The following is a 13,085-nucleotide window of genomic DNA, read 5'->3' as shown; positions in this document are numbered from 1 at the left end:
TATCTGCAAAATAAACCCCTCATTCCAAAGCACCCACTGCTTTTGATAAGATATTATGATATTAAATATCACCGTCTTTCTTCTCTCAATGCAAACTTAAAGACAATTGCTGTGGGAATCCATTTCAGGGTAAAATTATAGGAGCTTAACATCTGAGACAACCTAATGGCTCAATGAATTAAAAGGAGCGAGTGGTTGTGGTTCACTTTCCTTTTTGTGCCTGAAAATCTGTCCCCTTTCCCTTTTTTGATTGGAACACTGGCTTTCTTAGTGCCAGTTCAGAGAAACCCAATACAAGGTCAAAGTCAAAGCAGGTCACAAACAGGAACAGTAAAGAAGTCCTCCCCTGCATATTCCTATCCCCTTCCTGAGTCAGCAGTAGGACTTGGACATCAAAAACCAGGATGAGGTTTTGTGTCGCTCATGCCAACTTACCACCTTTAAATTTGATTTTTTGTGAGGTAACTTTTCAGCTAAATCAGTTTCCAACAGAGCTAACTACAGCTGTGTAAGCATCAGCACAAGAGAGGAGGAAGGAATGACATGACCTGCAGCATGGAAGGAAAGGCTGCCCCTTTCAAAGCAGCACAGCCTGAGATCAGCACAAGTCAGTCATGGAAACCACAGCTTAAGTGCCTAGGCCCAACTGTCATGAAAACCAAACCTCCACACAAGCCGATGAAAACCTGACTTCCTCCTCCTGTTCTTACAACTTCTCAAGAGGCAACAAAAAGCCACTAAGACAGTGATGGGACATCAGCTACTCCAGTCTGAAATACATCCAGCAGCAAAGTGGGCTCTGTAAATGTGCGTAGGAAACGTTTCCCCTTTCCTAGAGAGAAGAGACAGCACTACCAGAGAGTTGTGAGTGGTATTAACAAACACCCCAATGTGGTTTAGTCTTTTGTCTAATAAGGTTCTAATCTGACTTCTATCCCAAATACTCCTCCTAAAAGCAACTTTAGAAAAAGGAAAAGAGCAAGCTCCAGACAATTACTTTATTTTTCAGTAATCAGCTTATTTAATCGATTCCACACAACAGATATCTTCAGAAAAGATAGTCTCACTCCAGCAGAAAAATAGATAAAAGCCTGAACAAACCCACTCATGCATACTTAGAAGCAGAGGTTTTCCTGAACCTGCAGACACATCAGCGCAAAATGAAAACTATCACAAAGCCACGAGAGAAAGCTCATTGCTACTGTCAGTTCAGTATTCCACTGCAAAACAAAACAAAAAACCCAAGCCACTAGAACCAAGTGTGCATCTCACCACTATCAGGACTTACTTCTCTTTGGTATCACTTACAAAGCATTTTTTGCATGTTTTTCCTATATTTTAAGAGGATGTATTTAGCCCCTCAACATACTGACAGGTCTGTGTTTTGTTCAGACGGCATCAGCATTAAGACATGTTGGCTACTGTAACTTAAAGGCAGATATTTCACAATTATGAAACATGCTAAAAAATCCAAAGTAAAAGTCAGCCTGAATGTCATTTGGGGTACTTTGCGCCAACCAAATCCCAATGAAATTGGGTAAATTACGGACTGAAGCAGTTTGGGGAATACTGATTTGCGGTGCTCAAATGACTTCAAGGGTTACACAGGACACATCAGCAATACCTGCTGGAACAAACTGCCTCCCCTCTAGACAAGTGAGTAAGGTATTGCAGTGACAGGTGCTGATTTTAAGAAAAACTGCAAAATGAAGTAACTGCATATTATAAACCGTAAGCCTAATTGCAAGTACTTAAAACATACCCACACCACAGCCAAATTACTTTCTGCCATGTAACAAAAGCTCTCATTTGCATTCTAATCACCACAGAGTATTTCAGTATTTTATGAAAATTCTCTTAAAAGACAAAAAGAACAACTTCCAAGAGAAGAGATTTTCCCTTAATAGAACAAAAGTTCTGGAGATTTTAGGTACCGCTAAACAAGATAATACAAACATGTGCACAACTCCACTAAAAGCAGAACTATCATGAAGATCTACCCAAATCTAATAGAACAATATTTCTATAAAAGCCTTTCTACAAGCCATATATATATATGTGTATACTCATATGTATATGTGTGTGTATACACACACATCCTCCCTCAGTACTTCATCCACCAGCAACGGGCTGCCAGGCCTGGGGGGCACACAACAACCTTTTGGCAGCCTTTCAGCCCGTGTGCCAGGGCACCAGCCACCTCCTGGACGGATGCTAGGACACATCCCTTCTGCCAGGGACACTAGGCTGCCCCTGGGCCAGCGCTCACCCAGTGGAAAGGGGTGGCAACAGGAATGCCCTCTGAAACAGAAACCAACCTACTGACACCACTGCAGAACAAGAAACCTCACCTTGCCCACGTATCTACCAACAGCTTTTCAAATAACCCCATCTGAATTAGTGACATTTATTACTATTTGGACCATATTAATCTATCTGGTCAAAGCTTACAAGGAAGTAATGTGTGTATGACTTTTAATGTACCCTGCAAAGAGATGAGTTTGAGAATAACTTTTTTATATGCCCAAAAGTTGTCATAAAGCAAAGGAAAACAAGCTCCCTTCTGAAAAGACTGATTCACAAGCAAACAACTGTCTTTAACAGCTGACCTAACAATTAATAGAATCTAAGTTTTACATAGATAAATCGCCTGAAACACACTAGTTTGCTGCATTTCACATACACTATTAATTTATCTTAGAACAGTCAATAGAAGTCAATATAGTCAATATAAAAGTTGTATTCTAAAATATGTTTATGGCTCTGTATGCTTCATTGAGTGATTCGGAAATCAAAAGCAAATACAATTGAAATCGCTCAATAAAATCATGTAGAGTTTGGGTTTTTTATCAGACATTATTTGAAAAGTTTGTAAAACACCTAAGCTCAAGTATTTTCTGGACTACCAGAACAAGATCCAGCTTCATCTGTGAGCAGCATCTGCTCACAGCAATGAAGGCTCACCATGGACTGGGCTGCATTACTGAGTGTGCAGCCAGCAGGTCAAGGAAAGCGATGAAGGTTGTGATGCTACATCTGGAATACTCTCTCCCAGTACTGGAGCAAGTCCAGCACAAAACCATCAGGATGCATAGCGGGCTGAAGGTCATGACATAAAAGAGAAAAAAAAAAATGGAAGAAAATGGGTTTGTATAGACTGGATGTGTGGAAAACAGCTAATCGCTCTTTAAAGGGGAATTAGAGAGAAACTCAACCAGACTCTTGTCAGAGGTAAAAAAATACAAAGGACAAGAGATGATGGCCACAAGCTGCAGCAAGGAAAACTCTCATGCTTGTAAGGGCAGAAGTGTCACTGGGCAACTGCTTTACCACTAGAACCAGAAGCTGCACAGAGATGTTGTGGAATCTCCATCCCTGGGGATTTTGGAAACACTGAGTGGACAAGTTGAGCAACTTGAGCTAATTTTGACATCAGCCCTGTTTTGAGTAGGAGGCTGGACTACATGACCTCAGGAAGTCCCTTCCAACAACATTACGCTGTGAAATATTCCACAGCAAGATGTCATAAAATATTTTTATTAAATATCAAATTGATCAGTTAATTTCTGAAAGCTATGACAAAGCATCGACATAAAAAGCATTAAAAAACTGATTATGTTGGCGAAGTATTAGTTCTCAGCTCAAGCTGTACACATACTCAGTTGGCAACTATTAACTGTTCTGTGGGTTGCAGATTCCTCCCTCCTAAACAAGGAGCTCACTGAAGTAACAGAGCCTGGTGTCCTACAAATACACATTTCTGGTCTCGAGAGTACCAATAAATCCATCCATAAAACTGGGGCATCTGTCAAGTCTCCTGGGGGAAAACTGACTTCTACGTGACCTCCTGATGCAGTCTCTTCCTCAGTGGAGCAGCACGTAGGATCTCTTCACGCTAGCAAAACACCTACTTTTAAGAAACCTGCAGAAACTTTCCACCTTTAAGATTTTACCATCTGTCAAATTTGATGGAAGGCAGGCAACAGGTTCAAAAATCACATGTAGAGGCACAAGAGATGGATTGATGTGACCACATATAGATATTGTGTACACATAAGCTTTGTTTGCTTAACAAATCGTGATTAAAAAAAAACCCAAAATTATCTGTTTCTGTGGGCTGGACCATGCAATGTTAATAAAATGAGCATTTATAAAATGCAAGTGTCCCTGAGCTGCACTCCTTGACTGTTAAGCCAGGATCCCATTACTTTGGGCAGACAGGAAAAGTTGCAACCCCTTATCTCCCCCTTAAAGACAGCTCAGATGCGATCAGAGAGCAAGTAGCTGCTGTCCTGTACCCGATGCTGCTGCACAGCTTGCAGACCGCCTGCTGCATCACAGGGAACAGAGAGCAGGAAAAGCAGCTCTAATTGCTCCTTTCGCCTCTCAGCGTCAGGTTAAGCAAGTGCTAGAAGTCTGAGTGACTGAAGGGAAACACTGACCCCGGCCTTCTCCCCAGAGGGAAGAAGCCGATAACCAGCCACCAATTACAGTCCCTAATTCTCCACCCTGCTCCTTGCACCGAAGAGAATGCATTAGGGTTGGCTAACTCCTTGCTCCCCTTATCACACCAGAACATGTTAATTATAAGGTATCGACACCCATAAATCACCCGCGCTCCCTAAAAACACACACAAACAGGGACATGAATCTCTAGACTTGCTCTGTCATTGAAGGGTGCTCTCTCTGGATCAATGCAATAGTTAACAGAAAATACCTTACAGGCTGTTGTTTCTGATCCTTGCCACTCAGCGGTTCTCCAGATCACAGCCTGACCCTCACAGAGGGATGGCAAACGTTACCTTTTCATGTAACACTGGTCAGTCTCAAAAGGCAATATTACACAACAATCAAACCCATCAAGTTTTTTATTTTTGGCTATATATACCTACACCTTGCAGATAGTTTTGTTCCTGATTTTTTTCCTGAGTGTCTTTATATGTTTACTCCCATTTAATTTTACATTACCCATCCTCTAAAAGCAGGGCTCTTCCATGTACGAAAGTAGAAAGGAGCAGGACTTTGAGAAAACCACTGCCAAATGTCTTAAATATTCTTTTCAGTATTACTTAACATTCATCTATTGGCAACATTAACTTCTAATATCATTCTTCTATAGCACATCAGTAACACAAAGATGTCTTTGTAACAACACAGTCAAATTGAGGCCAAGAAATTCAAGACTGAGCTTCAAGATTGTTTTCTCCCAATTGCATTCATCGGTGTTATTTATATGCAGTTATTTGCAGCAGTGATAATACTTCACATTCACATGAGCCTGATGACAAAAGGTCTTCCAAAAACTAGAACGTACAAGAGAACATCCCTATCATATTCCCATTCACCATTTCTTTCCAGAAAGATTGTTTATGATGTCCAATTATCATTCTTGCCAAATTACAACTGACCACTGGATGAAGAATAATTCACACTGGAAACTTGGAGGTCAGCACTATCATGTTTTAATCACTGTTTCAGCGTGTTTGAAGTGTGGCCTGCTAACAGGTTGTTTTCCACCCCTCAGAAAAACAACCAGAACTGGGGGGGGTGAGACAGTCTCAAAAATCTTTCACATTTTATTGTGTCAGAAAAGCAGTCCTAAAATTTTCAGATCTGGTCTGAAAGTCACTCCCAGCTGACTCTGAGGTTGACAATCTCCTATTGTGGACAGAAAGGGAACATCACATGAAGAACTACACACTAAAACCCCTCAAAACAATTCTGAAGCAAAAGAGAAGGAAAAGGAAAAAAAAAACAAACCCACAACATTTGCATATATTTGGATAAATAAATTCAGAGTAACGAACACGACCATATGACTAAATAATTGCTCAAAGAATGTCCTGCAGTCCTAGGAAATGCTGAGCATTTTGGCTAAAACTTTGTGCTGTGGTCATCCCTTAGTTTCACATGCAGAATGCTGAAAACAAAAAACAGGATAGAAATGCACACTGACATGGATGTCCAGTTACTAATCACTTCACCTCCAGCAACAAACTTTCCATGCAGGATGCAAGTCTGTACCCAAGATGAACACTTTTGGCAGAGTTTAACTGGAGGACATTAAGACAGGGTTTGCCTGATAACACGTCTTTCTGCTTATAAAGCTCAGAAAGTGTAACCACAACACAGCAGTAAATACACTGCTCTGTTCAGTTTATTTTTACTCAAAACCTGATTATGTTAAAAATAAATGCACTAGGGAAAAAGAGTTAAACGCCTTTAAGGGTTTTCAGATCCAGATGAGAGAACATTCGCGTACAGTCTATTCAGTCAACATCTTCCTCTATTTCCTGTGCTGTTGTTTTATGTTGTGATCAATATTTCTCAAACATTCTCCCTCCTGCAAAATCAAAATGGAAGACTGACTGTAACAACACTATCCTAAGAATACTTCAATTGTACTTCTATTAATTTAATTGAAAGAACTGTACTGTTGTCAATTCCCTAATCCAGTAATCCAGAAACATAAAAATTAGGAAAAACAAGGGAAAGAGTGAAGACTTAAGAGTTAAGTCACTTGTTTTCCGTGGCACAACGCACTGCTAAATAACTATCATCTCCCAAGTCATACACATTAGCTGTGGGTCTAAACCAAAATCATCAAAGCCTGCTCTGCGCTCTCTCATTAAAGTGTACAAAATCAGATGGATTTTGCAGTTGCAGGAAACACTTCCATCTGCACACTCATAGCTTGCCCTCTACCCTGCCCCCCAGGGAGAAGCTTCTTCAGATCCTCACTGCATTAGCAATCAAAGCAAGGAAAGAAACATACTATGCACTAAACTTCATGACCTATACGTCTGTTGATTGGCAAGTAATCACATTTAATCATAGAAGCTTGCATGTTAGGCACTACAATACATTACAGTTGCTATGGCATTTAACTACAAGTGCATCCAACACCTCCCTTATCAAGTATACAATATAAACTGAGACTTTGTTCCCTGTCATTTCACACCCAAGACAGAGAGCAACAACTAAGAGCACAACATATTGAATTCAGTATTTCGTGTTAATAATTTTAGAATAGAAAACACAGGAGCCAAGTGCATATTTCAGCTGAACTGGAGATTTGGAATTTTTGGTTAGTAATTCTGTACAGCATTCAGAGCAGACACAATGTGCTAGAATAAGTTTTTAAATAAAAGATAACCTTATATAGTTTTGAGGGGGTAACAATTTCAGTACAGAACTTAACATACCGTTTGGAGGGGCAGAAAGTGGCCCCGTTTCCCTGTATCTGCTCACTGGCATAGTGACGCCAAAAAAGGGCATCGACTGCCACCCTACTGCTTGTAATCTCTGATCTGTGGTGAAGCATTTCAGCTTTAACACATTGTCTGTTAAACACACTTTTAACAACCCCTTGATACGAACAGGACTATCCCACAGCACACAGCTTGAAAGTACTATTCCCAAGCATCTTCCTAGATCAGACTGCAAGTGTAAACACCGACATTATCTTGCCCTGACTCAGACGATAAAGTACACCGTAATGAAATACAGTCTGTACCATAAGCAATAGTTTTACACTGCATATATTGATGTGGTTTCTAACGCTAGAATTAAAACAAGAGTATTTTTACACCATAAACACAATTTCTGATTTAAATTGTGAAGGTTCTTCCTACAGAAAAAAAAGTGAAGGCCACAACTCCAAACTTTGTAAGAGGCTCATCTCCCAGCTAAATTCAGGCCTAGAGGAAAGCTTCCACCCTGAAATACAGGATGACTTCATCTTAACAGGCCAGAACAATTCAATGACTATATGCAAAAACCTATAGCCATAAAAATCTGTAACAGGCTGTGAAGAGCCTCCGCTGAGAAATGCACTAGTTCACAGAAGATCAAGCATCAGAGAAAGAAAATAATGCTGATAAAGCTTTCACAAAGTCAGCCTCATTTAGTACCTCTGGTCAAAAAACATGCCAAAGAAATGGAGACGGGACTGGAGGGAAGTTGACAAAATAGCAACAAAAAAAGTTTTTCATCTGCATCCCTTAAATTATTTCAGAAGTTGAGGGGGGGAGTTAACCTGTTTTACTAATATAAGACAGAATATGAAATCCTAAGCCCGCTGACCAGGTATGTCAGATTTATAACCCAGTCACTAGATACAGCATCGCACAGCATCATTTAGATTGCTAAAAGCAAAACCCGCATCTCGCCCGCTTAATCCTGTTAGTTCACATTTTCAGTATTTCGCAGTTCGCTCACCTCGCTCTTTCAGACTGATACCAACCAAAGCAAACGCACGCTATCGCTTTTCAGTGAGAGTCGGTGCAAGCCTTCACGATACAAAACAACCCCGCGCTAGAGCGGCGGAAGGGAACTTTCACCTGTATACTCGTTAAATCAGACGCTAACCTGGCAGCCTGCGCCGCACAGGCAGCACGTCCTAGGCAAAACCAGGCAGGGGCAGCGACTCGTCTGCACAGATTCACTTTCCTTACCATCCCTGACCTCAGGGACGGGCAGCCAGGTGAGCACAAAGGGAAACACGGAGCTGCTAGCAGGATTTTACGACCTTTTGCCCTTTTTGAACGCCTGCAATCGCGCTACACAGACGGGGGAAATTAAGAGAGCAACCTACTCTGGAGGCAGGGGCGAGAAACAGCCAAGAAAACAAACGCACGACTGAAAGGAAACGAGTCGTTCAGCTGCACCCATCGATGGAGGGATGAGGGGGGAAGTGCAGCGAGAGAGGGGAAGGGTGATACCGAGAGACATCCTCGGGAGCACGGAGGGCAAAGCAGAGCTGAGGAGAGCGAGGCGGAGATGCTTGAGCCCCGGCTTCCCCTCCCCCGAGGGCAAGGCAGAGGCCTCCCCCCCCCCCATGCAAGGGCGGGCCGGAGCCCGGGGCCGGGCCCCGGGGAGGCTGCGGCCAGGCCGGGCGGCGGGGAGGGAAGGAAGCAGGGAGTTGTTCAGGGCAGGGGCGCTGCCCCAGCTGGGCTCAGAGCCGGCACTCACCACACCATGCCGTAAGCCCCCTCGCCGATATACGAGAGGTTGGTGTAGCGGGGCCCCACGTCGAACGCTTGGCCCCGCACCATCTCCGGGCCCCCGGCGCTGGCAGAGCCACCCGCAGCCCCGGCCCCCGACACCGCCGCCATGTTGTCCGTGCCGGGAACCGCGGTGACTGCGTGCGGGGGGGCGGAGGCGGGGGGAGGAGGAAGGAGGGGGACGAGGAGAAGGATGCGGGGAGGAGAAGAGGCGCCGCCCGCTCCGCCGCGCTCCGCAGCTCCCGCCGCTGCCGCCGGCTCCGAGGCCCCGTCAGCGCCGTCACCGCCGCGGCCGCTGTGAGGAGACGCTACCGGCCGCGCGCGCGCGCATCGGCCCCGTCAGGGGGGAGGGGAGGGGAGGAGAGGGCGGGGGCTCGCGCGGAGGGAGCGGCGGGGCGGGGCCCGATGGAGGGGGCGGGGCTTCAGGGAGGGGGCGGGGCCGGGCACTGCGGTAACCGCAGCCGCTGGGGAGGGGGCGCGGCGCGCTGGTCACGTGGCGGGCGTGCCGGCTGTGCGGGCGCGCGGCTTCCCGGCGCCATTAGAGGCGTCAGGTGACGGCGGGCCCGGGGCGGGAAATGGAGCCGAGTCCTGCGGGCGGCGCCGGGGCCGAGCGGGAACCGAGCGGAGGCCGCGGCCCTGCTGCCCGTGTGCGCCCGGTGACCGGCCGCGAGGCGCCGGCAGGAGGAGGCAGGGCCGCGGCTGGGCTCGGGCGCTGGTCCCGGAGGCGGCAGGGCCGCGCTGCACCGCCCGGTGTCACGGGCACAGGGGTGTTGTACGCGAAAGCGGAGTTGCTGTGACAAGGGCAGGTTTATTTCTGACGTTTCCCGACTCGGCGCGTAGTTTTGCAACATCTGCTTAGCACGTTGGTTTTCTATGGAACTGCATCTTCCCGGTAGTTGCTTACCATGTAAATAACTGGAGGCTTTGATGGGAGGTGAAGCTGCTGTTGATGGTCGGTATCATGTTGTCGCTGCCTGCGACAGCGTCGTATCGTCACTGTTTTCCTCAGGGTTTTCCTGAAACAGCTTTTGCTTAATCTGGAAGTTTGCAAAGTTAGGCACGAGGACCTTAACTTCACTTGTGAGGGTTTCCTGCACTGCTCTAATGGTCTTGACAAATATGTTGACTCCTGATAACGAAATCCTACTGCTGCCCCCCTTAACTGCTATGGCCACAGCTGGCTTGAGTGATGCTGCATCTTCTCCTTTCAAAAGTCACTCAAATGTGTGCCTTCATACATCTTAGCGTGTCAGTGTCTCCTCATGCATACCCACCCCAGTCCATAAGAAGGCCCCAGCGTGGAAGGAACCATCCCTTGACAGCAAAGCTTTTTTTCTTCTGAGTAGTCAGTAACTTCGCAGGCCTCTGTAACAGTGCTCAGGCAGAAGCTGTTACATGACAAGCCAGTCTCTCAGGTTCCCAGAGGTCATACTTTGCTGCTTTCTGTCTTTCAACATTTCTCTCTCAGCTCACTGCCTTTCTATTGCCATCTATGCTGGCAGTTCCAAGCTTCGTGTCGGTCTTTGCCTTGAAGGTGTCTCTGCCAGTGCGCTTTTGTCTTCCTTCTCCCAACTGCCAGAGGTTTGTTTCTGGCATCCCACCTTTTGTCACTACTTGCTGCAAGCAGCAGCTTCCTTTGCCATGCACTGAACAATCGCAGTTTTCCATGGCTGCTTCCAAATGCTTGCTCTGCAGTCTCCTGATTACAGCTTGCTGACATCCCCTCAAGCACCAGGCTCACTGTTTGACCAGAAGTCGGGGGGGAAGAGTTACTGGTTCCAGTTGCACAGCCGGTTAGCCACACTGCAGCCCGAGGACTCTCATTTGAGGCACATCTACCCTGCAGGGTCTGGGCTTCAGATGCATCTCCTGCCTACTCTGATGAGGTGAAAGCTGTCGAGGATGACCAACAGCTTAATAAACTGTGTTTAACAGACATCCAACCACACATTTGAATGTGTTTGAGTGGGAGAATGCTTCTGATGTATTTATTTTCGCTTGTATATAGTGCTTTCCTTTCCATGATGTGTTCTTGAGCACTTCAGAAATGCAGCGTTATTTTTCTCAGACATTTTTGGGATCAATAAATGTGAACAAACATTTTAAATTTTCTGAAACCAAGTAAAATATTATTTTAAAGGTTCTCTCAACTCTAAAAATGAAATGATGGTTACAGTCCTGATTGCATACATAAATAAATCTGTCATCAGCAAATGCAAAACAAATGATTATAGAGAATCGAGCTTAAACACAACCTGTCATAGCAAATCTAATTACAGACTGGTGTGTATCTAGATTATTTTATACCTTCACCAGGATGTGTCTGATCGAGAAGGAAACCAACCGGGCAGATCAGGAAATTGTGGGAAGCCTGTCAGCTCCTTTGAGGGCTGTGTTCAAATACATGTCTAACCCAATTAAACCCAAATAAGTGGTCAAAAGGCTTTGGCATGCTTTGCCAACAGCTTTCTTCTGTGACACAACTTAGGGTATCTATTTCAGTGAAGCACTACAGTTACTGAGATAAGACAGACACATTATCAATTGCTTTTCAACCTATTTAAATACACTGCCATTACCTGCAGTTAATGTTGGGTCTTTTGCTTTAACAAGGTGACATTAAAGCCTCATCTATGATCAAAATAAAGGGTTATTATGTTGGGGAGAAGAGGTGATACTTGCTAAAAACATGACAGCAGATAATGAAAAGCAGGAGGAAAAATACCCCTTTTATTTCAAACAAAGCACTGCTAAGAAGAGTTTGGACAAACACAGTATCTTCAGTTGGAAGGCTATATTAGGAAACAGCTAAGCCATACAATAGGTCAGTTCAAATATGCCATGGTTTGGACTATATCCATCTTCATATCAAGTTCAGGAGTCTCATGGATGAGTTCATCCTACAGTCATGGACTAGAAATTCTCTGTGCTGTTACACATATCTAACTGTTAACTTTGGGTTCTCTAAATAGGTCTCTTAAAAAATGAAAGTCATACTACAAAAGGCCCAGTGAGCCCTGGAGACAGCATTACCAGGTTTAGGAACAGGAGAAACGCTGAAGAGCTGCCCTACACTCCTTCTTTTGTCTGGGGCTAGGAGAGATTTCACACCTTTGTGCTGATTTAAAACTAAAGCTACACCTGCCCAAATCATCATAAAATCATAGAAGAGTTCAGGTTGGAAAGTACCTTAAGATCATCCAGTTCCAACCCCCCTGTCATGGGCAGGGACACCTCACACTAAACCGTGTCACCCAAGGCTCTGTCCAACCTGGCCTTGAACGCTACCAGGGATGGAGCATTCACAACCTCCCTGGGCAACCCATTCCAGTGCCTCATCACCCTAACAGGAAAGAATTTCCTTCTTATATCCAACCTAAACTTCCCCTGTTTAAGTTTTAACCCATTACCCCTTGTCCTGTCACTACAGTCCCTAATGAACAGTCCCACCCCAGCATCCCTATAGCCCCCCTTCAGATACTGGAAGGCTGCTATGTGGTCTCCACGTAGGCTTCTCTTCTCATCATTATATTAACTGCATTATTTGTGTGGGGACACTGAAGATGTAGCTTTCGTGGTAGTTGCTGTAGGAGTATGGCATTTGCTTTCAGAGTACCTCAGCATGACCCTGAGCCTCCCAATCATCCCAACAAAACTCAGGCATTAAGGACATAAAACAATTTTCCCAGCATTATTTAAGACCTCAAGCCTCTGTGCGGGGGTGACAAGGGAGAGAAATAAGACATGTAAGGTGTTTTATAAAGATGTATTTTAACTTCTAAGGCACTCAGGAACCATGGTGATGAATCTGACACAAACTTAAATTGCTTAGATATGAGCTCTGATCCACCGGGAACTATCCTGACATTCATAAAGAGCATCAGATGCTAATAACTTCTAGTCAGTACTTACCTGGGCTTGATTTAACTGGTGACATACAGCTGAAATCCCTTCAGACTGATTTTCATTTACATGTCAACCACTGCTTTGACAGCGTAAAGTGACCTCAAGGAAAATGAGAATCTCGCTGTAATCTTATGCCATTGGGAAGTCAAAACCACTCTCACCCAAATTGCTGGG

The 13,085-nt window shown here is 44.7% G+C and overlaps 1 protein-coding gene across 1 annotated transcript in view; it reads right to left on the bottom strand.

Annotated features, from left to right (window-relative positions):
• Positions 1 to 9,357, bottom strand: part of MAPK1 (mitogen-activated protein kinase 1) — a 39,318-nt gene extending 29,961 nt beyond the window's left edge. The window contains exon 1 of the mRNA XM_062631449.1: positions 8,974 to 9,357. Within this exon, the coding sequence (XP_062487433.1) occupies positions 8,974 to 9,116 (143 nt within the window). The 5' untranslated portion in view covers positions 9,117 to 9,357. The remainder of the gene's footprint in view (positions 1 to 8,973) is intronic.
• Between the last annotated feature and the right edge of the window lie 3,728 nt (positions 9,358 to 13,085).

The sequence above is a fragment of the Pezoporus occidentalis genome, unplaced genomic scaffold (genome assembly GCF_034315485.1).
Source record: "Pezoporus occidentalis ecotype Australia unplaced genomic scaffold, CSIRO_AGI_Poc_V1 ctg37, whole genome shotgun sequence".
NCBI classification, from domain to species: domain Eukaryota; kingdom Metazoa; phylum Chordata; class Aves; order Psittaciformes; family Psittacidae; genus Pezoporus; species Pezoporus occidentalis.
This window is presented reverse-complemented; position numbering and strand designations above follow the sequence as displayed.